This window comes from Ictidomys tridecemlineatus, chromosome 14, assembly GCF_052094955.1.
Source record: "Ictidomys tridecemlineatus isolate mIctTri1 chromosome 14, mIctTri1.hap1, whole genome shotgun sequence".
NCBI classification, from domain to species: Eukaryota; Metazoa; Chordata; class Mammalia; order Rodentia; family Sciuridae; genus Ictidomys; species Ictidomys tridecemlineatus.
Window position 1 is genome coordinate 62,438,947 of NC_135490.1, and position 25,232 is coordinate 62,464,178.

General features: G+C 42.5%; 1 protein-coding gene and 1 long non-coding RNA gene across 8 annotated transcripts in view; one reads left to right on the forward strand and one right to left on the reverse strand.

Moving 5' to 3' along the window:
* Rab11fip1 (RAB11 family interacting protein 1) overlaps positions 1–7,348 on the reverse strand; it is a 31,368-nt gene extending 24,020 nt beyond the window's left edge. The window contains exon 1 of one of the 2 annotated variants that reach the window (XM_005338379.5): positions 6,870–7,348. In XM_005338379.5, the coding sequence (XP_005338436.2) occupies positions 6,870–7,246 (377 nt within the window). In that variant the 5' untranslated portion in view covers positions 7,247–7,348. The remainder of the gene's footprint in view (positions 1–6,869) is intronic. The other variant, XM_005338380.4, reaches the window with a different exon arrangement.
* Positions 7,349–7,401: 53 nt separating this feature from the next.
* Positions 7,402–25,232, forward strand: part of LOC120884095 (uncharacterized) — a 62,112-nt gene continuing 44,281 nt past the window's right edge. For 2 of the 6 annotated variants that reach the window (XR_005726311.2, XR_005726312.2), the window contains exon 1: positions 7,430–8,012. This is a non-coding gene — a long non-coding RNA (uncharacterized LOC120884095). Of the gene's footprint in view, positions 8,046–25,232 lie in introns of all 6 variants that reach the window. The other 4 variants (XR_013430432.1, XR_013430431.1, XR_013430433.1 and 1 more) reach the window with 4 other exon arrangements.

Consider the following 25,232-nt stretch of genomic DNA (forward strand, 5'->3'; position numbering starts at 1 on the left):
GGGCACTCGACCCCTAAGCCACACTCCCAGCTTTATTTTGTATTTTATTTAGAGACAGGATCTCATTGAGTTGCTTAGTGCCTGGCTTTTGCAGAGGCTGGCTTTGCGATCCCTCTTGTCTCAGCCCCCTGGGTGACTGGGATTACAGGCATGCACCACCTCACCCAGATCTTTTATTTTTAAGATAGGACCTTGCTAAATTGCCCAGAATGGCCTCAAACTTGTGATGCTCCTTGAACCACCGGAATTATAGGAATGCACCACCATGGCCAGCCTCAAGCAAAAAGATTTTTAAGGATAGAAACATAAAATGCTATTGCTTGGTTTACCATTACTTGGCCAGAACAAAAGAACACAAACTTCTATATGACCAACATCAAAGAGCATTTAGTCCACTCCTCACCCCATAAACTGACTCACGTACTCCCTTCTATGAGAGTTCCTGGCAAGGGAGCAGAGACTGTGATTTATCTTGTGATCAAGGTGAGTCCAAAGGAAGAGGAAGAAGAATTTTTTTTAAATCCGGTTTTAATAACAAATAATTAGTTAAAATGAAAAGTTCCATTTTGGTGAATTGTATGTCACGTTCACTGTCCATGAAAGAAAAACCCCACACACCAGGCACTCTGGGAGGCTACACCCCAGAGCAAACACCCCAGAGCTCAGCCTGTCCCTGCTGCCCTTCACATAGGACACCATTCTTTATGATAACAAGAGGCCCTTTTAGACTAGGCTTTCTAGAAGTCCCAACTGTTCTACCTGAGATTAGCCATGTTCTTTCTAAAAAAAAAAAAAAGAGTATATAAAAAGTGAAGTGTGTGGCAATCACACCTCCAGAAATATTTCTCTGGGATTTCTTATAAATGCCTTCCCTTTTTGCCATTCAAAGGCCACGCTTAATTACCATTGCCCTCTTTCTTTCCATAGCACATTCCTAAATGTGTCCCCCAGGGATACCCTGGAGACCAAAGCCCTTGATTTTTCTCTACCAGATTATCAACAGACTTCTCCCTGCAGGAAAAGAATTTCTCATCTCATTACTGGTGCAAACCAGCTCCTTTTGCCAAAGGCAGCCAGTAAACCTGTTTCTTCAAAGGGTGCTGACCACACAGCCAGATCCCTACACTGGAAACTAAGAGAAGGGGTCTAGCCCTTACTCCAGGTATCCCTACTCCTTGAATCATTGGGCCAAACCTAAAATCAAATGGTTCTCCAGGTTGACTCAGGCTAACTACTACCTGCCCTATAGGAAACTCAACCCACCACTCACTTGCAAAGACCCCTTGGTCATGGGGTTGTTCAAGCTCTGTGTTGGGTCACATAGCAAAGAACAATACAAGAGTGGTCCCTGCCCCTGGGAGAAGCAGGTGAAAGTCAGGCTTGGCATCCTCCTGAGCCAGCAGGGGCATGAGATCTGACACTTTAAAGGGCACAGAACCCACTTTACCAATAAATTCCAACTGATTTTGTTGGAATTTAAAGAAACCTACACCAGCCCCAGAGCCAAAGGTCAACTCAGAATTATTCTGATGAAGATAAGGCCTCAAATGAGCTCCCAGCACTCTCTCCATTTAAGGCCAGGGCTCCTTAATCCGTCTGGAGCTAAGCCACAACTAGCTGTCCCTCCCTCTAAAATACACGGGAAGGTGCATGATTTTCCAGGGTGTCTGGCAATTAAAACTCCAGTATTTTAATGGATGTCTCAGATTATCTTCAAGGGGCAGAGGGAAAAGTGATGTCAGCAAATACATGCTAGAATTTTAATAGGCACATGTCTTCCTTGTAATGTAATTATATAATTTTTAAGTTAATAACTACAATTAAAATGACATATCAGATACTATTCATAAAAATTTTCCTCTGATGGTAGTCATGAAAGTACAATAAAGGTCTTTATAGCCAAAAAGAAATATAGCCAAATAAAAAAGACATGAGACTTTTTCCTAGGCTTACCTTCACTAATGTGAAATATTGAAATGGTTTGCTTACTTCAAAGTTTTAGTGTGTTTTTTTGTTTTTTGATTTTTTTTTCCATTTATGGGCTTGTCTTTCCTACTGTTACATATTATTTTTTCCTTTTTTTAGTCCTATATCCCCTGAAGCAGTGACATCATCAGCCACACTAGAACACACCAATGAGACTATACCAGCCACACAATTACAAAACAAAGACTTCACCTGCACTAAAATGGTAACTATTGGAAGACACATATATACATACCCTGGTTTCAATGGTGTTTCCTAGTCATTCACTACAACAGAAGACTCAACTCACAGGTGGCACTGTCCAAAGCTTTGTAATGGTGACCTCATGCTGGTATCAGAGTAACTGTTGGGGGAAGAAAGCAACCACAACTTCCTGGTTCACTTTCAACACCAAGCTCTCATAATTTGTTCATTCATATCACTTCCTCTCCCTGAGCCCCTTCCACTTCCAAACCATCATAAGACAGGTCAATTAAACTCACAAATATTTCTAAAATCACCCATGTCTGTCCATCTCCATAGCCATTACCCTACTATAAGCCACCACCGAGCAATGCTTAGATTATTGCGATAGCTTCTTTCCATTGGTCTATTGCAGGCTAGGCCAAGTTTGAATCCATTCTCTATTCAGTAACCACTGTAAACTTGGACAAACTGGATTATATCACCCACCTTTACTCTAAACATTTGGTGGCTTCCTATTCTCCTATTGTTCTTAAATAAAGCCATACCTTCCTCTTCAGCCTCATCCTACACAATCTTCCAACTTCTGCCTCTGAACCTTTGCACAGGTTCCTCCTCCTCCTCCAGTAGGCCTCCTTCCTTTGCTCTTCACTAGAAGAATTCCTCTTTATTCTTCAGGTAATGGTTAAGAGGCACTCTCTAACTCACATGTGTTCTCTCTTTCTCCCTCTCCCACCCCACACACATGAGGGATGGGGGTGGTTCTCACTATGTTGCCTAGGTTGGCCTCAAACACCTTGAGCTCAAGCAACCCTCCCACCTCAGTCTACCAAGTACCTGTATTCCCAGATACTTGGTAAACTTGGTAGCCTGGCCACCGTGCCAGGCTTTGCAATCTCTGTCTTTATATCATGCAGTAACTTTCCTGCTCCTTTTCTTTTATGATACCCTGTTCTTTTCCTTCACAATACTCATTATACTACATAATTGTTTATTTATGTATTCCTCTGTTTAACGTCTACTCCCCCACGAGGGTGCTGAGCTTCCTGAAAGCAGGGATCATCCTGTCTTGTCCACCACTGTTTACACTGTATATCCAGCAAATGGCATGTAGTAGGTATTTAAATATATTTACAAAAAGAATCTATAAACTTTAGACACCAGAAGTGGGCAGGGAGCAGTCGGAACTTCCTCCATGCTAACTAAATGTCTTACAAAGGAAATTATAAGCAATACCATCAGAAAAGCACTCCACCTAATGACGACTCTGATGTACTCTCTTTTTTCAGTCATTTTACTTCATTGCCATAGTGAAAAGTGTTGTTTATCCCAGGACCCACAAAGAATTCAGTCCTGAGCATTGAGTTCAATTTCCTTCGGTGGAGTGGGAGGGAGGGGGCTGTAGCTGTGAAAGGAGAAAGGGTTTCCAGTAAGGCCCAATATTATCTTGAAGGGAAACTTCAAGAAAGAAAAAACTTAACCAATAACAACACTGTTTGAATTTTCCCACCTGTTACTAAAAAGAAAGGAAAAAAACAAATCTGTATACATTCATGTGATTTATGTATCACTAAGTTGCCCAGGCTGGCTTTGAGCTTGAGATCCTTCTGCACTAGCCTCCCAAATCACTGGGATTATAGGCATGTGCCACTACACATGGCCCTTGTTTCTTTTTAATAATCCAAACTTCTACATTGACAACGTATTTCAACATCTTACTGCACTTTCCGCTCTTTAAAAATCTAAACTTTATGATATCTAAGTCTTTTCATATTCACCCAAATGCTGTTTTGAGTCTTTAACACGTACGAGGAAATGACCCTCCATCATTCATACTCTCTTCCATATCTGGAAGACTTATAGTATTACGTTTCATTATATTGATTACACAGTGGCCTTCCAATCACCGGGCTGAATAAATATTTTAATAAATCAATAAATATTTCAATCCTTAAAAGGTTATTTCTCCAAATTCTGATACTTTTTATAGCCTAAAATATTTTTTTAAATCAATCTAAGATCCCAAACTATACAACACTAGATAGCAGAGCAGAGGGCTTCACATGCTGATCACCTGATTGTACCCCTCAGACTCCTGTCTGTTTTGTGGTCATGGTACTTAACTGATTCCCATTTAACCAACCCCCACTGAGACCCCAGGTCTTTAACAGATATGTAAGTGAAAGATCGATTTATTTCGATTTTTCCTAACTAAAGGTCACATACTATTTCCTATTAAATGTATTCTATCTATGTGTCAACCTGTTTGGTGTTTTAAAGGTATGTGTCACCACACTAAATTCGAGGCCAGCAAATTGAGTCATGATAAAAAGCACATTCTCTTGACTCCAAATAAATTTGATAGATGGGGACTTATCAAGAAAATAAGTAGAAATATTAGCCCATTGGCTCTTAATGCTCTATTGGCTCTTGAGTTTAAGCATCATACTCATGACAAAAGTCATGCTCTGTTGCACCACTCTTCTTTATACACACTCACATACACAAAGAGTCATACACAGTCTACAGACAAGATTTTAGCTTCTGTTTTGTTTTTAGTTTTTAATGTCTAAGGTGGAGTTAAACCATTAATAACTAGTTCAAAAGACTTTCCTAGCCCAACCAGTATCTTTTTGTTAAACTTCTACCTGTCAGTGCATATCTTATTATCCAAATCTCAGCTACCTTGGGCATCTCGTCAAACTTACTTTAACTGGGTTCCCCCAGCACCTTGGAAAGTCCCAGGAAATGGTAGATGGAAAGCTTACAATTTCACCCACATGTACAGAAGCAAAAAAGCCTTCCACAGCAGTTATAAAAACCCATTAAGTAAGCACCATTTTCCTGCAAGACAATACTATGACTAAGCGGTCATCAGCTCAGGTAATAGAAACAGGAGTAACCGTTTAGGTTTAGAATTACCCTGGAGAAGATGAGAAAACTGAAGATACAGAGACAGAACCCTTCCTGAAAGAGAACTTGAGTTTTCATCTCTCTCAAAGCAGTACAGAACCTTTTGAATCTTTACATTGGCTTCATTAGTCCAGGAACCCAGAAACACCTTACAAATATCAATTAAGTATGGCAACATGCTTCATTTATAAATAGGGAAAGGGGGATGTTTAGAGTCAGAGCAACCCAACAATGAGTCAGAACCAGAATGGACACCAGAACCAGGACTCTGAGGCCCCATTTCTGGCAGGGAGATGTGAAGTCTTTCAAGGAGATGAAATATTCACATAAGAAACAGATGGCAGAGATGGAAATGAATATCCACACATATTGGGATAGGGCAAGACAAAGAAGAGCCAACAGCCAATAACCCAAGGCCTCAAATTTCATTTAATCAGATGGAAAATTAGCATTGCTTCAGCCCCTCCTTAGCAAAGAGGGTGCTCACACTTATGGCTTGTAAGTTGATGCTATGAGATATCCCATCCATCATCATATTAAGGCTCTACATTTTTATCTGATTTGAGCTTAGAAATGACTATTCACCTTGGGCCAGATAAGCAAACCAGATATTTCATTTGCAAGCATGCAGGCTGAAAATGAACCCACCATAAAGAAAAGAGCATGGGAACTACAAGCCCTTTGGCCTTTCCTGTCTACCTCACAAGGAAAAGTTAGAATGTTCTATATATCTAAAATATGCAAGGGGAATCAGTGTGCTTCATGAACTGTCAGGAGTTTGGTAGTAACACGACTGGTTAGCATATTCAAGGTCAGCAAAGTAACCAATTAGGCTGATCAAGGCTATCTTTGGCATCCCAGATAAACATAATCAAATATTCAATGGGGTTATGACCTGCCCTTTCCAAACACCTGTGAAAGAGAATAAATCACTAACAATGCAGTTAATTAGGTTTTGCTGGGCTTTTACTGTGGAAGTGAGATATTCTGACAAAGAACTTTCTACTGGGGAGTGGCAGGTGAGAAGCCACCCACTTCTAGTGGGACCAAGGAAGAGCTTGACAAAGAAACAATGCCCAATTCTGCTCAACAAAGGGGTCAACTCTGGAACCATCCATTACTGGGAAATCTTACTAACTTGAGACCTAGGGCAAACATCCCACTTTTCCAGTGTTCTTCCTGGAAGAGCAAATTCTTTTCACCAACCTCCTAGGAAGGAGAAAGAATGGGTGCTAGCAATCACAGAGCAGTGGACATTTCCCCATTCAGGTCCCCACCTCCTTCCTCATCCACCCAGCACTGATCCTTCTCTGTCCAGGGGTTAGCTTCTGGGGATGTCAGGAAAATTAATTTTACCGGTTAATTTCCTCTGTGCTCTGGCCCATTCATTCTCAGCTCAAAGTGTCCTGTTTAGTGACATACTCAGGAGGCCTTCCACATGAGTTACTGGGTGTATCAGACCCCACCCTAATAAAATGAATTCGCCAGCCCACGTATAGTTTCAATTCATCAAAAATTCATTTCGTGCTTACTGTGTGCCCGGGCCTGAGAGGTACCCTGAAGATAGATTCAAACCTGTCCCAACTTTCAAAAAGCCTCAATACTATGAGAGCTGGATGAGAAGCTGAAGCTAGGTCAGAATGAAGTATAGGGGAGCCCTCTCGGACTGTGACTTCCACGCCCATTCCAAAAGAGACCCAGTGCGGCGGCCACTGGCCCAGGGGCCGAGCCTGCGCCGCTGTCCCTTTCCCTCCGCCCTGGTCCTCTAGGTCCCGGTCCGCACTCACTGCGTCTTCCTGCGGCCCTGGTCGCGGTGCAGCTCCCGCAGGTCCACCTCGGCGCGGCCCAGGAACTTGTCGAGTCCGAGCAGCGCGCGGTGCAGCACGGTGAGCTGCAGGGTGGCGGCGGCCGCTGGCACAGCTCCGGAGGACAGCAGCGGCGGCAGCTCGAAGGTGGCTTCCTCCCTCCACACCGGCGCGCCGAGGCTGCGCTCCGACACCGAGGTGGCGTACTTCTCTTTGCCCACCTGGATCACCGCGTACGCGTCGCTCGTACCCCCAGGGCCCTTGGCCCGCAAACCCCGCGCCTGCAGCACCGTCACCTGCACATGGGTGGGGGACCACACGGCCCCCGGGCCCCGGCCCGCCGAGGCCGCCAGAGACATGGTGACGATACTGCAGCGGGCTAGGGCACCAGGAGAAGATCGCGGCCGCTCGGGGCCTGTTGGGCCAGCCCCGCTGTCCAGGCCGCTTTAAGGCTTCCGGCCACGCCCCCGTCAGGACCCGCCCCTACCCTGCCGGCCCCCGCCCCACCTGCCCGCGCGGGGCGGCCTCTGGGGCGCCGAGGGCGGGGCTGGCGCCGCCGAGGAAGAGGCAGGAGGTCACGTGGGGCAGGGGCGGGTGGAGGAGAGGGCTTCAGGAGTTCTGAGGTTGGTGGTCGGTGAGGGTTGATGTCCGCGGCTGCCAAGGTTCCACCGCCCTAGGAGTCAGACCTAGTTTACAGTCCAGCATCGCCAAGTGGCAGATGTGTGATCTTTTGCAGATTACTAATACATTTTTAAAAATATTTACTTACTTATTTTTTAGTTGTAGACGGACACAATACCTTTACTTTATTTATTTATTTTTATGTGGTGCTGAGGATCAAACCCAGGGCCCCGCACGTTCTAGGCGAGTGCCCTGCCGCAGAGCCACAACCCCAGCCCAGATTACTAACACATTTAAGTCTCAGTTTCTTCATCTGTAAAAGGAGATTGAAATCACCTCCCCGCCCCCAGAATTGCTGTAAAAGAAAAATAATGCCTTAAAGTTTTTAGCACAGTGCTTAGCACCTGTGAGTTCTAAGTAAATGGAAACTCAGAGTGATAATGAAGATGACTCCCGGTGGTCTTTCTACTTTGGACCACTGGAAGACGGCAGGAGCCTTGGAAGGTGAGGATCTTTTGAGGGTCTGAAAAGGAGAAGGTAAGTTGAGGGGCATGACATGGGTGAGGGAGTGTCCTCTTCTTCCCTGCTCTCACCAAATAAGGTGAGGCTAAGTTAGGAAAAGTGAAGAAAGGGGGAACTAGAAATGGGATTGCCAAACCAAACATCAGGACCAGCGTCCAGCCACCACCCAGCCCCTTAGTTCCCCATTTCTCCCTGCCTAGGTCAACTTCATTCTCTTCCTGGGCTTCATAGTTGGGCTTCCACTCAGCCACTTCCTTGTTCCAAGTGTCTATTAGATTGGTTGCTTCCCTTGAGTTCTCAGTCCTGGTTCAAAGGCTCAACTCCTCCACATTGGTCATCAGATTGGAAAAGTTGCTCTGTAGGGTTTAAAGTTTACAACTAAGAAGAGGTATGGAACAGAGACATGACCTGTTCAAGGTCCCACAGCAGAGCTGGGAGGAAAACCCAGGTTTCCTGACTCCCAATCTAGTGTTGACTGCATCTCTTGCTTCTTTTAGATGCTCAAAACCCCAGCCCTGGATCACACCTTGATTTTATTTCCCACATGATCTGCAGGCTCTCCTCCCTGTCATCCACACTGTGTGTTGCTTCACTAACCTTCACTAATCCTGAAATGTTGCTTTACCACCAGCTGCATTTGGTTTCACACTCAAGAGATTTCAAGACACTCCTCTTTAGGTCCCACCCCAACTCATTCTCCTCTACCTCCTGAACAAACAAACATGCAGCCCAGATTATCTCTGTCCCTCATGGTGTTCACTCCTTGTCCCCTTGGTTGCCCTTGCCATCCTCTCTGCCTATCCAGGGTCTCCTCACTACAAGGCTTTGCTCGAATTTTTCCAAGGTTTGATTTCCAATAGTCACTTTGAGGGCAGGGACCAAGCAGTGACTTATTCATCTTGTCCCTTTCACACTTCCCAGTAGAAACCTGGGCACACAGTAGGTTTTCAGGAAATAGTGTCAAAGAGTTTTCAGGCTATTCCAGCCAACTTTGAGTACATAGTGTTTCCTTTTACCATGTAGGATATTAGAAGATAAATATGCCTCAGGTTTGCAACTGGGGGCAGATACAGTGTGGGACAGGCCTATTTAGTACATTGTAAATATTTAATGGTGATAAGGAGGTCGAGGTACAGGGCAGCAAAGCCTAACAGAACAGAATGTTTTTGGTACCATTTCCCCTTCTTGAAGATCCATTAACTTCATTCAATCTCATGGCTCAATTCATTTTCATATAGATTTATTTAGAATGTGCTTTGTGCCAGGCACATATTAGATGCTTCACAAAGCTGAATAAGAATCAGTTCCAGGCACCCTATGATAATGTAAAGGAACTCCTGTATTCATGAACTGCTTTCAGTGTCTTAAGGAGAAAATGGTTTCTCTAGGCAGATTGATTTTTATGAAATTGCACTGAGTTGGGCCCTTAAGAATATTTCAGATTCAAAGGGCAGAGAAGGAGACAGAAAGGCACAGCATTTGCTAAGGAGAAAATGGAACAGTCAAAGCAAAAGCAGGGGCACCTAAGAGTCATGGTATGTTCAAGGGTACCCAAGGAGGCTGAGATATAGGATATTTAAGAGGGGTAATAGGGGTGGGTGGTAGAAATAGGTCATCCATCGTGGGCCAGATCATGCAGATTATAAACACCAGTCTAAGGCTGGGCATGGTGATGTACCCCTATACTCCCAGAAACTCCGATGGCTGAGGCAGTTGCTAGCCTGGACAACTTAGCAAGACCCTGTCTCAAAATAAAAAGGACTAGGGATGTAGCTTGGTGGTAGAGCATCCCTGGGTTCAATCCCCAAAGAAATAAAAAAAACAGTCTAAGGAGTTTATTCCAAAGTGTTGGACATGGGTAGCCAGCCTTCAGAGGGCTTTGAGCAGTGATATCATTAGGCTGTGCTCAGGTTGCTGGGCAGATGTGATCAGCCAAGGTCACAGCTAAATATCTTCCTTCATTTTCACTTAGGGATTGTCTGCCTCCTCCCCATCTAGCTGCCCCTTCCCCATGCTAGGTATCTTATACTGAATTAAATAAGGCATACACTTTCCTCTTTGGTTGCCCTGACTGTCCAGTGCTTCATCTCAGCTACACAAAGTTTAGTTTTAGGGTCAAAGCTGGCCCTGGGAGTTAACTTCACCTCTGGTCTCCTTTCTACCCCCACACTCACATTGTCAGTGCAGCTTCCACAAGGAAGAAAGCGAGGAATGAAACCTAGCTGGGCAGCTTCATAGGCCCGGAGGGAAATGAAGCCTCTCTTCCTGTCATGGAAAAAATTAGAAAGAGGGAGGGGAGCAGGAGAGGAAGGAAAAATTCTGAGCACCTGTGACCCTGTGTGTTTGGGTTTCTGTAAGTTGCAGATTCTGGCTAAAGCAGAGGTGGTAGGATGGGGAGGGCGAGGCCACCTCACCACCAGGAGAAATCAAGGTTGTCCTCACTGGGGACACAGGCAGGGGGTAACTCAGAGGTGTGGGGCCCATCTCAGGCAGGAATTGGAAATAGGTGAGAGAAGAAGGAAGCCCCAGCAGAGGATGTGCCTCAGAGCCGTCTTCTTGGTGGTCATCCAAGACAGAGCACATGGTCCTCAAGACTCAGCGACTTACCACCCAGGAGTAAGAAAATCTGTCTTCTCTCAATCTTACAACCCTACCTTCTGGCCCGGGAGATCACAGGCACAGTGACAAGGGCAATGACAAAGCTGGCGCCCTGCCTGGCTTTCCCTTCTCTCCCACAACTCCTCTGACCTCTTCCACTGGCCAAGGCTACCAAACCTTCACAATTTCCACTGAATTCCAGGAGTGTTTGTAAATACCTCCCACTGCCTGGGTGCGGTGAGCTGGCTGCTCTTTCCTCCCATCCTGCCCCGCCTCCAGCTCAGACTGAAAGAGGAAGAGAGTTTCTGTGGGCCCTGAGCACACAGACCAGGTGCCTGGCAGGTTAGACTGGACAGGTGACACACCTGCCCTCCTCCAAAAGCAGCAGACTCCCAGAGGCCAAAATGCTCCTGGGCCCTTCTGCAGGCAACAGCCTGGAGCCAGGGCAGCCCAGTTGCTCAGTTAGATCAGATCAGGAATGCAGATTTGTGTTGAGACCAGCTGAGAAGCGTCTCCCACCATGAGGAATTCCGTGCAGCCACACTAGGGGTGAAGAGAAAGGAGATGTGAGGGAGATATTTCCACCACCCTGCGAACTGCCTGTCACTCCACCCTGCAGCTCTTCAGCCCCTCCACACCCCCCATGGGAACACCAATTTAAAAATCCCCTCTGCGGGTTCCTAATGGGCTAGTGCGCTATCCCAAGGAGGGGCAGAAAGCAGCTGGTAATGGCTGCTTGTCTTTCTCCTTTGCCTAGCCCCTGGGGTGCGGTGACAAACGTCCACACATAGTGATTCATTCACCTGACTCCTGGTAAACAACTGTCTGGCTTTTCCGTGTCCAGCTGCCTCAGCCTCCTGACTGCTTGGTTGACTCTGACTGCCTTCCAGGCCCAGGCTTGAGAAGCAAGGGGTGTTCTGCCTAGTGGATCAGCAAGGAGGCAGGGGGCTCCAGTTCCTGGCATCAGCCTCTCTTCCCATGGCCTAAGGGGCAGGGGGGCGGGGCAAGAATATTTGAACTGGACTGAGCTGCTGGCCACTGGTGAATAGCTAGCCATCCTTTCTACAACCTCATGCTGGTATTGCTTTGCTTAACAAAGTTTGTGTCATAGATAACACAAAGGTATTCTCTTCCCAATTTGTCCTTCAAACAAGGCCTTGGATTTCACAACTCCAAGGCTGGAGGACATGTGTACGCTACCTTCCCACCTTTTATACAAAGTCTTCCTGGTGGCTCCTATTCAGAATTCTTTCTTGTTTCCTAATTCATTTTTTTATTTTTGTTTTTTAAATATTTTTTTAGTTATTCATGGACACAATATCTTTATTTATTTTTATGTGGTGCTGAGGATCGAACCCAGTGCCTCACATGTGAGAGGCAAGAGCTCTGCCACTGATCCCCAGCCCCAGGCCCTCATTTTTTTGTTTTTAACCACATTTTTTATTGGTGCATTATAGTTGAACACATGGGATCCGTTGTTGCATATTTATTTATACATGCACACAATATAATTCAGCCAATATCACCCCTCAGCCTTTCCCTCCTCATATATTTCTTGTTCAGTCCCTGTTTTTATTTATTGTAATCATGTCCAAAGCAGAAAGTTGGTAGCTCACCTCTAGAAATTACCATTTCTAGCTGCCCAAGTCCCTGTAACTAGAAGGCAGTTCAAGTTAGGTACAAGAGACATAAATGACTTCAACCTTCAGGACTCAAACACTCAATCACTGCTGCCGCCACCTTTAACACACATATCCGGTACAACCATCTTTTAAAGATGGTTCTTTTTTTTCTAATTAGAAAAGAAGTATGTGTTCTTTGTAGATACAGACCCCACTCCACTTTTCCAGAACTTTCTGTGCCATTAAGGGAAAGCAGAATTTTTTAATGTTCCGAGGAGAGCTCATCAGGGACTATTCCCTGGCCTCTCTCTAATCCGCCTTGAGCCTTCACTCTCTCAACTACTGGGACCCCTGGCCACAGTCCCCTCCACGCAGAGCTGGCCACGGGGTGGATGTGAACAACTCCACATCCCCTGAACTCCTCTCCTGTTTCCATGCCACTACACAGGGCACTGGCTGATGAGTATGTTGACTTTTGAGCCTGAGGCTAAAACTAGGAAACTGAACCCAACATGTAAGAGTTTACAGAGTCTCAAGAGGAGTACCAATAAAGCTCTCTACCTAGGGACAACACCTACACCAGGTGTGTCTGTCTCTCTTGCTCTCCCCTCACCCCCAGCCTTTCTCTGGAGAACCCGGGGCCTCTAGCATGTTAGCCAAGTTCTCTGCCACTGAGCCACACTCCCAGCCCCAGGTTCACTGTTCAGGTCCCCTCTTCTCACCTGCCTCTATAGTCCCTCTTATGAATCTCTACCCTCTTTTGGGAAACCCTACCCCCTCATCCATCTTAGGGTGCATTATACTGCCCTTAAGTCTGCTTATTTCTCCTATAACAACATTTTCCACACCACCCCAACCACCTACACTCCAAATGTGGACATGCCTTCAGCAATTAAAGTCAGTGATACCAAACTGGGTTTGTTTCTCAGCACTGCCTATAAATAAATAAAATAAAGTCTATCAGCAGCCCATATATATATATATATATATATATATATATATATATATATATATTTTTTTTTTTTTTTTTTAAGTCAGTGATACCAAAGTCATAGAGTAGTTGGAGGATGGAATTATAAAGCAACTTAATCCATGGCATGATTGAGTCCTCCATTTTAATTGGTCATCCAGACTTGTTGAGGGAAAAAATAATATGTACATATGTGCGTGCATATATGCACACGCTCACATGCATGTGCTTGTGTGTGTATTCCATGTCCCTAAAACAAACATTTCTGAGATACGGTACTACCTAAACCCATAATGAAAAATAAAAGATTGTCATAATGATTCATATATATTTTTTTTTTTTGTATGAGGGATTCAATCCAGGGCACTTAACCACTGAGCCACATCCCCAGCCTTTTTAATATTTTATTTACAGACAGGGCCTTGTTAAGTTGCTTTGGGCCTCATTAAGTTGCTGAGGTTGACTTTGAACTCATGATCTCCTGCCTCAGCCTCCCAAGCCATTGGCATTATAGGAATGCACCACTACACCTGTCACTTCATAATATTTCATAAACATAGAAATCATATATTTGTATATATGTTTATATATGAAGAAATAGTTTGTATAACATACAAACTGAGCCTTTTTTTTCAGTGCTGGGGATGGAACCCAGGGTCTTGCATATGCTAGGCAAATGCTCTATCACTGAGCTACCTCCCAGCTCAGGAATGAATTTTTAAAAACAGACTTCTTAATTAAAACATAGCATAGATATAAAAAAAAAAGCAAAAACATTCACCCAATGAACATTTATAAATATCCTATGCAGAAAAGGTATATAAAAAGCTTAGATTTGGTGAAATTTCACCACCCAAATCAAGAAATAAATCTACATAGATTAATTTCACTATTTTTGAACATAATTAATCTGTCAAACATAGGGGATTATTTCAGTTCTGGCCCCTTTCACTCAGTATTATGTTTATGAGATTCACCAAAGCTGTTCAATAGCAATAATTTGTTTTCTTTACTGGTTATGGTATTCCATGGTATGAGTGCGCCACCACAAGTTATTTTTCATCCCAAAGCTGATAATAAGGTTGTTTCAAAGCTCGCAGTGGAGTGGGTGGTGGCTCTCCAGAAGCTATATGCCCACGTCCTAGTTTTTGCACCTATGAGTGCTGTCTCATTTAGATGTAAGAGTGCTTGCTGATGTAATTAAGGATCTTGAGATCAGTCATCCTGGATTATCTGGCTGGATCCTAACTCCAATGACAAATGTCTTTACCAGGGGTACAGCTCAGCAGTATAGTGCTTGCCTCTTACATAAAGTCCTCAGTTCCATCTCTAGCGTTAAAAAATCAATCAATCAAACAACAACAACAACAAAAATGAGGCAGGTAGAAATGGAGAAAGTCATGAGAAAGAGGAAGAGATTAGAATGATGCATTGCTACAGTATGGATTTGCAGTGTCCCCCAAAAGCCTATATGTTAAAGGCATGATCCTAGTCCATGGCACTATTGGAAAGTGGTGGAATCTTTAAGAGGTGGGGCTTAATAGGAGACCTTAGTTCATTAGGGCCATGCCCTTGGAGGGGATGTTAGAGCTCTTGCCTCTTCTGTTTCCACTCTCTCACTTCTGGCCGTGAGGTGAGGGCTTCCTCTGCCACATACTTCCAATGCAGTGTGCTGCCTTGTTCAACAGCAATGGGATAAACCACTACAGACTGAGATTTCCAAACTCTGGGCCAAAATAAACCTTTTTTCTTTTTTAAGTTGATTAGCTCAGATATTTTGTTACAGTAATGGAAAACTGACTAACACACATCTATAAATCAAGGAATGCTTACAGCCACCAGAAGCTCAAAGAGACAAGGAAAAAAAATCCCCTCCTCCCAGAGCTTCTAGAGGAAACTCAGTTCTATTGACTTTCGACTTCTGAGCCCCAAAAGAGAGAGAAAATAAATTTCTGTTGTTTTAAGACACCAAGTCTGTGGTGATATGTTACAATAGCCACAGAATACTATTGGGATCTATCAGAGCTATTAGGAATAGATTTGCTATTTGTTCTCCTGTGTCTTTTGGTGCATGTACATAAATGCTCACCCACACCCAAGAATGGAATTGCTGGGTCACAAGGTAGGTATATGTTCAGCACTGAGATATTGCCAAACAAATTTTCAAAGAGGCTAAACCAATTTATACTCCCACCAATGTTTGAGAGATCCAGTTTTTCCACATCTGTGTCAGTCTTGTTATTGTCTGCCTTTTGTATTTTGGCCTTTTGGTGGCTGGGCAGTGCTTTTAATTTGCATTTCCCAAGAAGTAATGAGATTATATGGTTTTTCTTAAGTATATTTTTTTCTGTTTGTATTTGGTCCTTGTGATGTGCCTATTCATGTCTTTTGTCCATTTTTCTTTTCTTTTATTGTCTTAGTGATTTTTGTCTGTCTTTTTACTGTGGGATATATATACATTGTATTGCACTATTATAAAAAAAAATGTAGTGTAAATATTTTCTCCCACTCTGTGGTTTGCCTTTCCACTCTCTTCAGTGGCATTTCTTTTTTTCAATATTTATTATTTTTAGTTTTAGGTTGACACAAAATCCTTCTTTTATATTTTTGTAGTGCTGGGGATCAAACCCAATGCCTCATGCATCCTAGGCGAGTGCTCTACCGCTGAGCCATAACCCCAGCCCCTTCAGTGGTATTTCTTGATGAAAAGAAGTTCCTTGGTGGGAACGGGGGTTCACACTTGTAAGACCAGCTACTCAGCTAAGGCTAAGGCAGGAGCATGGCAAGTTCAAGACCATTGTGGGGAATTTAGCAGGACCCATCTCAAAATAAAACTAAGGGGTGGGGATGTAGCTCAGTGATACAGTGCTCACCTAGCATGCTCAAGGCCCTGCTTCAATCCCCAGTACTAAAGGAAGAAAAAAAAAAGAAGTTCCTAATTTTAGTGAAACCTGAGTTATCGGTCTTTTATGGTCAGTGCTTTGGTGCCCTGTTTAAGAAATCTTTGCTATCCGAAAGTCATGAATATTTTATCCTTTGAAATCTTCTGGAAGCAATATCACTTTATTTTTTCCATTGAGATTGGCAAGTCACCTGGAAATAATTTTTGTCTGTTGTTTTTTAAAGATAAAATCATGGGGTTGGCCAGGCCCTGTAGCACATGCCTATAATCCCAGCAGGTCAGGCAACTGAGGCAGGAGGATCTTGAGTTCAAAGCCAGCCTCAGCAATGGGGAGGCACTAAGCAACTCAGTGAGACCCTGTCTCTAAATAAAATACAGAACAGGGTTGGGGATGTGGCTCAGTGGTTAAGTGCCCCTGAATTCAATCCCTGGTACCAAAAGAAAAAAATCATGGGTTTGGAGTGTAGCTCTGTGGTAGAACATGTGCTTAACATACAAGAGATTCTGCCTCTAATTCTCAGCACCAAAGCAAAACCAAAAAAAAAAAAAAAGAGAAGAGAAAATCACGACTCTCATACTTAATTTAAAATGAACACAATAAAATTATATTTAATTAATAAAAAATAATAAAGTGTTAACACCTGTTCAAAAGTAAATTCAAAGAATAGCTACATTTATAAATCAGGAATATTGACATGAACATGTCAATGGAGGGAGGCAAAACTGGCTTTTCCACAGTGGAGGGAGAGTGACCCTCGGCTGGACATTTGTTTTCATGAATTTTGCATTGCTATTAGTTAGTTATGTGAAGGTCACAGTGTTGTAAAATAGCTTTTGTAGAATTAAAATTAGATAATCCAGAGTGGGTACTATAGACAATGTAGTTTTCCACTGAAGCACAAAAATTTCCCTACCACGTATCAGATGGAATGAAGTCTTTTCTGTATGAATATCTGAGAAAGCTGCTGCCACTTATTGAAAGTTTCGGCTTTCCCTCACCAGCTTTTCAGTATCATATTTCTGAACTCTATTCTATTTTTTAATACCTTTATTTATTTATTTTTACGTGGTGCTGAGGATCGAACCCAGGGCCTCAGCGCACATGCTAGGGGAATGCTCTACCACTGAGCCACAGCCCCAGCCCTGAACTCTATTCTACTTTTAAGCCAGTGCCACACTGTTTTAAGTACAATAATTTTATAACTCATATTTTTCCAGTACTAAGGATTAAACCTAGGGGCACTCTACCACTGAGCTACAGCCTTAGCCCCTTTTTAATTTTTATTTTTATTTTGAGATAGGGACATGCTAAGTTGTCCAGGCTGGCCTCAAACTTGAGATCCTCCTGCTTCAGCCTCCCCAGTCACTAGGATTACAGGAGAGCACCACTGCACATGGCTGCAGTACTTCTTGATATCTAATAGTGTAAAGCTTTCATCTTTGTCCCTCTGTCAAGATTTCTATGGTAAAATGCTTGCCTAGCATGTGCAAGGAAGGACCTGGGTTTGATCACTGCCACTGTAAAACAAAAAGATTCCTTGGGCTATTTTTGTCCTTTTGCATTTTTAGAATCAACTTGCCCATCTCTTGGGGAGGAAAACGCCTGCTTGAATTTTGATGAAGATGGCATTGAATTTATAGATCAATTTGGGGAAATATGACATGTTTATGATACTGAATCTGAAATAATGAAAAAAAGACATCTTTATATTTAATTTCTCTCCATGTTTGTAGTGTTCTGTGTAGGAGTTTTGTATGACTTTTGATAGAAGTATTCCCAGGTGTTCCACATTTTGGATACTATTATAAATGGTATCAATTTACTTTTTTTTTCCTTTTTTTTTTTTTTTTTTTTTTACTATTTGTAATTTGTAAAACATTTCTGATACTTAGAGGAGCCCATCAGTCAGAACACACAGAGCAGTGTCTGATGCTTCTCCTTCACTTTCTGCCTTCATCTTCCCCTCTCTGATACATACACCGCCCAGTGAGGTCCATCAGGTCTGCCAGGATTGGGGAGGACGCCTAGATCTTTTGATGGTTGCTGCCTTGAAAGTAGAGACCACCATTTAAAAATGGGCGGGTTCTACTAAGTTCCCAACCAAAGGCTGTCATTTATCTCAGTTTCCTCCTTCCTCCTCTTCTTCCTTCTCATCCTCCTCCTTTCTCTTCTTTTCCTTCTTCTTCCTCTTCTCCTCCTTCACTGGGGCTTGAACCCAAGAGTCTTCACGTCTGATTGCATCCCATCACAGCCCATTTTCTTTCTTTCTTTTATTTTTTATTTTACCATTATCATTTTATTTATTTATTTATGAATAGGGTCTAGCCAAATCGCTAGGTCACAAGTTTCCAACTTGTGATCCTGTGATCCCCCTGTCTCGGCCTCCTGAATAGCTGGGCTTACAGGTGCGTGCCCGTGTGTCCCGTTCTTTTTCTATTTTAAAATTTAAATCTAAGTTTTTCTTGTTTGTTTTCTTTCTTTGGACACGATATAGGTAACATAAAATTAATGTTTTCATTTACTTTTTTTTTGTGTATGTGTGGTGCTGGGGATTGAACCAAGGGCCTCCTAGGCAAATTCTCTACAGCCATGCTACACCCCAAGCTCAATTCAGCCCCAAATCAACCTATTTATTTGGGGCCCTTTACCACTGAGCTACATCTTCAGCCCTTTTTATTTTTTATTTGGAGACAGTGTCTTGCTAAGTTGCTTAAGTCCTCACTAAATTGTCCAGGCTGACCTCAAACTTGTGATCCTCCTGCCTCAGCCTCCTAAATCACTGAGATTACAGGTATGCACCATTGCCCCCTGCCAAATTAACCATTTTTAAAGTCTTCAAATCAGTGGGTTTTAGTATGCAGTTGACTTTCTGTATCCACTGGTTTCACATCCACTGACCCAACCAACCACAGATTGAAAATATTTGGAAAAAATGATTATATACATACAAAAAAATGGTTATATACATATATAGATCTCTTTTCCTTTTGCCTTTCTCTTTTTCTCCTCCTCCTCCTTTCTTTTTTCTATTTTTTTTTTTTTCAGTGCTGGGGATTGAAGCACTGAAAAAAAAAGTCCCTGCCCAAGTGCCCTACCACTGAGCTACCCTCTTGGCCCAAATTATTTTTTTCTTTTTCTATTTATTCCCTAAACAGCACAATAAATAACTATTTGCATTGCATTACATATTATAAGTAATCTAGAGATTATTTAAAGTATCTGGAAGGATGTGCTTATGATCTATGCAAATGTGTTATTTCTTTATGGGAGGGACTTGAACATCTGTGGGTTTTAGTATGTGATTGGGGTTCTAGAACCAATCCTCCAGGGACCCTCCAGGTCAAGGATATTCACTATGTCATGCTGTAATCACCAATATTTAATTCTATCATCTGGAGGAGAAAAAACAAATCCCCATTAACAGTCAGTCCCGATTTCTCCGTCCCCATTCACTGGTAGCCACTAATCTGCTTTCTGTTGCAATGGCCTTGCCTACTCTTGACATCTCACATGCATGGAATCAACACATGGCCTTGTGTTGGCTTCTCTCACCTAGCACAATGTTTTCAAAGTTCACCTGAGTACTTCATTTCTTTTCTTTTTTTCAATATTTTAGTTGTGGATGGGCACAGTACTTTTATTTTTATGTGGTGCTGAGGATCGAACCCAGTGCCTCACACATGTAAGTCAAGCCCTCTACCACTGAGCTACAATTCCCACCCCAGTACTTCATTTCTTTTTAAGGCATGAACTCAGTGTTCATCTAGGGAAACATTTAGAATTGGTTCATGGGAAATCTAAAAAATGGAGAAAAGTAGCCGGGCGCAGCGGCGCTTGCCTATAATCCGAGCTACTCAGGAAGCTGAGACAGGAGGATCGCGAGTTCAAAGCCAGCCTCAGCAAAGTGAGGTGCTAAGCAACTCAGTGAGACCCTGTCTATATATAAATTTCAAAAGAGGGCTGGGGATGTGGCTCAGTGGTTGAGTGCCCCTGAGTTTAAAAAAAAAATAGAAAAGTAGAAAAAAATTGTTCTGTTTTTTAAAGCACTTTTAACACTGTGCACACCTGTAATCCCAGCTACTCTGGAGGCTTAGGCAGGAGGATTACAAATCCAAGGTCAGCCTGGACAACTTATTGAGATCCTGTCCCAAAATTAAAAAAAAAAAAAATAGGAAAGGCCGGGAAGGTAGTTCAGTGGTACAGAGCCCCTGGGTTCAATCCCCAGTACCAGGGGGTGGGAAGAAAGCAATTCTATTCCACCTTGGAAAGATAGCTATTACTGTTACAGTGTATTTTTCCAGTCTTTTTTTTTCTGTGCACACTTTTCTTTAGATATAGTTGAGTTTATACTCTGTATACAATTTTATGAGTTCTATTTCCCCAACATTTTTTCATTTAATTGGAAAAATGCATAAATTTAATTTCCATCATTTGCTAAATTCCATCATATGATGGAATTTTAAATCATCTCCCTTTTATGGAATATATTACTACTATAAGTAACACATGGATATCTTTACACATAAAACATTTTTCCTTAGATTTATTTCCTGAATGTACTTCCTTAGGGTAGATGCTGGGAAATGCTCAAAAGCTGTGAATATTTCTAATATTCATTATATATAACAGTATATCACTCCCCCAATCAAGTATGGAAAAACTAGTTCACCCATTCTTCACCAGTATTCAACATGATGCACTGTTATTTGTTAATAGATTAAATGGCAATTTATATATATATATAATCTACAAAATAGTGCAATTTATATTTCTTTGTTTTCTTTCAAGGTTGAATATTTTTCCGTGTGTTAATCAGTTGTTTTATCTTGTGAAAAAAACTGCTTTTATCCTTTGCCCCATTTCTTAATAGGGGTCTTGGTGCTCTTGGCTCATCTGTAAGTATTCTTATGTAATATAGATACTGATCCTTTGGATAGTTTCTAATCATCTATTTCTTCCCTCAGTTTTGTTGTGTATCTTTTTATGTGATCATTAATTTTTTTTAATTTTTTATTTTTTTATTGGTTATTCACAACATTACAAAGCTCTTGACATATCATATTTCATACATTAGAATCAAGTGGGTTATGAACTCCCATTTTTACCCCAAATACAGATGGCAGAATCACATCGGTTACACATCCACATTTTTACATAATGCCATACTAGTGACTGTTGTATTCTGCTACCTTTCCTATCCTCTACTATCCCCCCTCCCCTCCCATCTTCTCTCCCTACCCCATCTACTGTAATTCATTTCCCTCCATGTTTATTATCCCATTCCCCTCACAACCTCTTATATGTAATTTTGTATAACAATGAGGGTGAAAAAAAGGCCAAAAATATTTTTGGAGGGCAAATATTTTCTCTTGCTTAAGCTTGAAAAGTCTCCCTCCCTTTGGATATTAGATAAATTCTCATCTATGTTTTCATGTAGTGTTCTTTGGTGTGAACTTTTACTATTTTATATGTTAATCTTTCTGGAATTTGTATTGGTACATGATGTGGTATAAAGATAAATTTTACTTGTTTCCCCCAAAATGTTAATTAAATATTAAAACACAATTTATCCAACAGCTTGACCCTTACTCTACTGAATTTCTGATCCTTCTTTAATAATAACAAATTCTTATAATTACAAGGTCTTTTAGAAACATCCAGTCTGTCTGAGTGATCCTAATCTTTCTGTTCTGTAAGATTCAATTTATCCCATTTTCTGTACTCTATAAGAGAGGAGAAGACATCTATGGCAGAAAATGAGCCGTGAAGTTCCCTCTTTGATCTATTTCACTGAATCCTGATATCAGAGATAAGAAAAGACTTCCAAAGGGCTTCCTTACTTCAGGCTGAATTACACTTAAACCATTCCATATGGATTCATAAAACTAAGGAGGACCTCCTCATTCATCATCTTAAAGTTTGTTTTGTTTTGTTTTTGGAAGCACTGAATATTAAGCCCGGGGCTCCACACCCTGAGCTATATCTTTTCAAAAACAGAATAGGATTTAACTTCTGAATTTTTGTTTATTTGATTATTTTGTGGTACCAGGGATACTCTACTACCAAATTTATTTTGAGACAGTCTTGCTAAGTTGCTGAGGCTCTCACTAAGTTGCTAAGGTTGGCCTTGAATTTGTGATACTTCTGCCTCAGTCTCTGGGATAACAGGTATGCACCACTGTGCCTGGCTGAGGACCTAGAACTCTTTTTTTTTTTTTTTAAGAGAGAGAGAGAGAGAGAGAGAATTTTTTTAATATTTATTTTTCAGTTTTCGATGGATACAACATCTTTATTTATTTTTTATTTTATGTGATGCTGAGGATCGAACCCAGCGCCCCGCGCATGCCAGGCAAGCATGTTACCGCTTGAGCCACATCCCCAGCCCGGGACCTAGAACTCTTAAGCTTCTGCCACTGAGCTACATCCCCAGCCCTTTGTTTGTTTGTTTGTTTGTGAGACAGGTTCTCACTAAATTGCTGAGGCTCTCCTTGAACTTGCAATCCTCCTGTCTCAGCCTTCTGAGGTACTGGGATTACAGGTCTGTGCTGTGTGCCCAGTTTATGTTATCTTCTAATGGGGGAAAGGCCACGTTGAAATGGAAAACCAAAGTTGGTACTGGAAGTCACAAAACATCACCTGGTTTGAAAGTGACACTGGGAAGATGCGCTAGAAGGACCACCCTGCTGAGGAAGGGAAACATGAGGTCCTGCAGTTTGAAGATTGCTCAGGTCTGTAATTAGTACAATAAATTAACCACTGACCTGATGGACTTTTGTAGAAAAGTTGAGGTCATCATGTGAAGTGTTATTCTGATATGCACAGCCTTGGAAGGTGGTGTCATTCCAAGAATCAATTATCTGGAAAAGAAGCAAATTCTTTGAGAGAAAATAGAACTAAGAGGGGGCTTTGAGGATGTTGGCAGACAAGGCATTGCCTGTTTCTGACCAGGCCTTGCTGCCTTCACTGTGGACTTGGAAGAGGTGTGTGTACAACCTAAGATGGCCCCAGTATCTTGAGGCAGCTGGAGACTAAGTGAGACTCGTACAATGGAAAATGAAGTATAAGTTATACCTTGAATGACCTGGTTTTGTGTTAATTTCGTCTTACATTTTGCTTGTTATCACATTGTGTGTGTGTGTGTGTGTGTGTGTGTGTCTGTGTGTGTGTGTCTGTGTCTCTGGAAATCAATCCCAGGGCCTTCTTTTACACATGTTGGATAGTTATTCCGCCGCTGAGCCACATCCCAGCCCTCATCGTCCTTTCTTAAAGTCATTTAAAATGTTCCAGTCTTGGGAATTTAGAGATTTAAAAGCTCTGCTAGGGGAGTTTAAGAAAAGGTCATGAGCTAACAATGGCAAAATTGTTAAGAGTTCAGTATCTCCACCCTACCCGAGATGCCAAGGGAACGGCACCAGGAATTCCAGGGGTCAAAAGTTAGGTCACGAGTTCTGCTGCCTTGCTCTGGAAAGAGTAGTTCTCTCCACGGCCAGTCTGGAAGATTCTGGATGTTGTGCTTCTGAGAGATGAGGCAATTTCCTTACATCATCACAAGATTCAGCCAATATCAAGTCATCTAACCTTTGAGAACTGAAGGTTTTGGGTTTTTTTTTTTTTCTGTTTATTTGTACCCTGCCTGGTTTCAAAAAAAAATTTTTAAAGCTCTCTACAAAACCACATAAATGAAGTTAAACAACATAAATTTGAGCACCGTGAGAAAGGTGAGGCAGAGGAAAAACAAGGGCCAGGACGTGACACTCTGAAGGGTTTGGAGTGCCCAGCCTTTTAGAACTTGCTGAAGCTGTCAGACCAGTGCTGTGTTTTCATTCTCCAGAATCCTGTCATTGTAGGGGGAAAAGCCTGGGGAAACATCTATTGATTCACAAGGTAGAAGGAGACCTCCCACCTAATCCAGCACTATCACCCACTTGGAAAGCGCCATGGTTCATCAGCCACTCCATTCAACCTCTCCATTCATGGATAAAAGTCTGAATTTTTTTTTAATTTTTCTTTTTTGTAGTTGGACACAATAACTTTATTTTATATTTATTTATTTTTATGTGGTGCTGAGGATTGAACCCAGCGCCTTGCTTGTGCTAAGCAAGCGCTTTACTGCTGAGCCACCACCCCAGACCAAAAAGTCTAAAATTTTAAAACATGTTTGAAAGGGTATCAAGTGTTTGGTCTGTTTTACTGGGAAGTCCCAGAGTCCTCAGAGTGGTGATTTTGGTTTTGCTTTGTAAGTGCTGGGAATGGAGCCCAGGACGTCACTCATGCTAGGCAAGCACTCTGCCACTGATTCACACCCCCAGACTAGTTCCAGCTTTCTAAGGAAAGGTGACAATCCTAGGACCAAGAGGAGCTGGCAAAGTCATTGATGCTGCCCTGAGTTGGGTAGAGTTGTGAGTCACCGGCTAAGGAAGGTGTGTGATGATCCATCTAGATTTCTTCACCCCATCTAGAAAGACTGCAGGTGGCCACCACCCAGGACTTCACCTGGGCCACATTCCAGAGACATTTGGAATAGCAACACGTGTGGGAAACACACACAAGCACAGATCTCAGCCCGCCCTCCCTCCTCTCCAGGGCTGGCTGGGGTGCTCTAAGGAGCTTGAGGAGGAAGAAGATCCCCATTTCCCATACCCTCCTCTGCCTATCAAATGGAGCCAATTACCAGGATGCAGGTGCTCATTTCTTAATTAAAAGTTCAGGTTGCTTCTCGGTGCCCACATTTGTTAAACAGCGCCACCTGCTGTCCAGAAAGTCATGAATGAGCCGTACAGATTCACATTTAAGGCTCACTTGTGAGACCCTCAAAAAAGGCAGAGGGAGAGGAGGACATACTTGCTGTCCAGCTTTGTGTTTTCTCCTCATCATCCCCTCCCTAGTCCACTTCAGCCCCTCTGTGGCCAAAACCCACCAATTTCCCACAGCTTTAGGCACCTCCTTCCCACCTGCCCCATCAGTGATCCTCCATCATCAAACTCCCATTGATAAAATGGGTCCTACACCCAAGTTCTGTCATTGACTTCTGCATTTCCTAATAAGAATGGGTGGTGAACTGTTCAAGGTCTTGCAGGGTAGACTTTAAAAGTTCTCTTGGAGGACATAT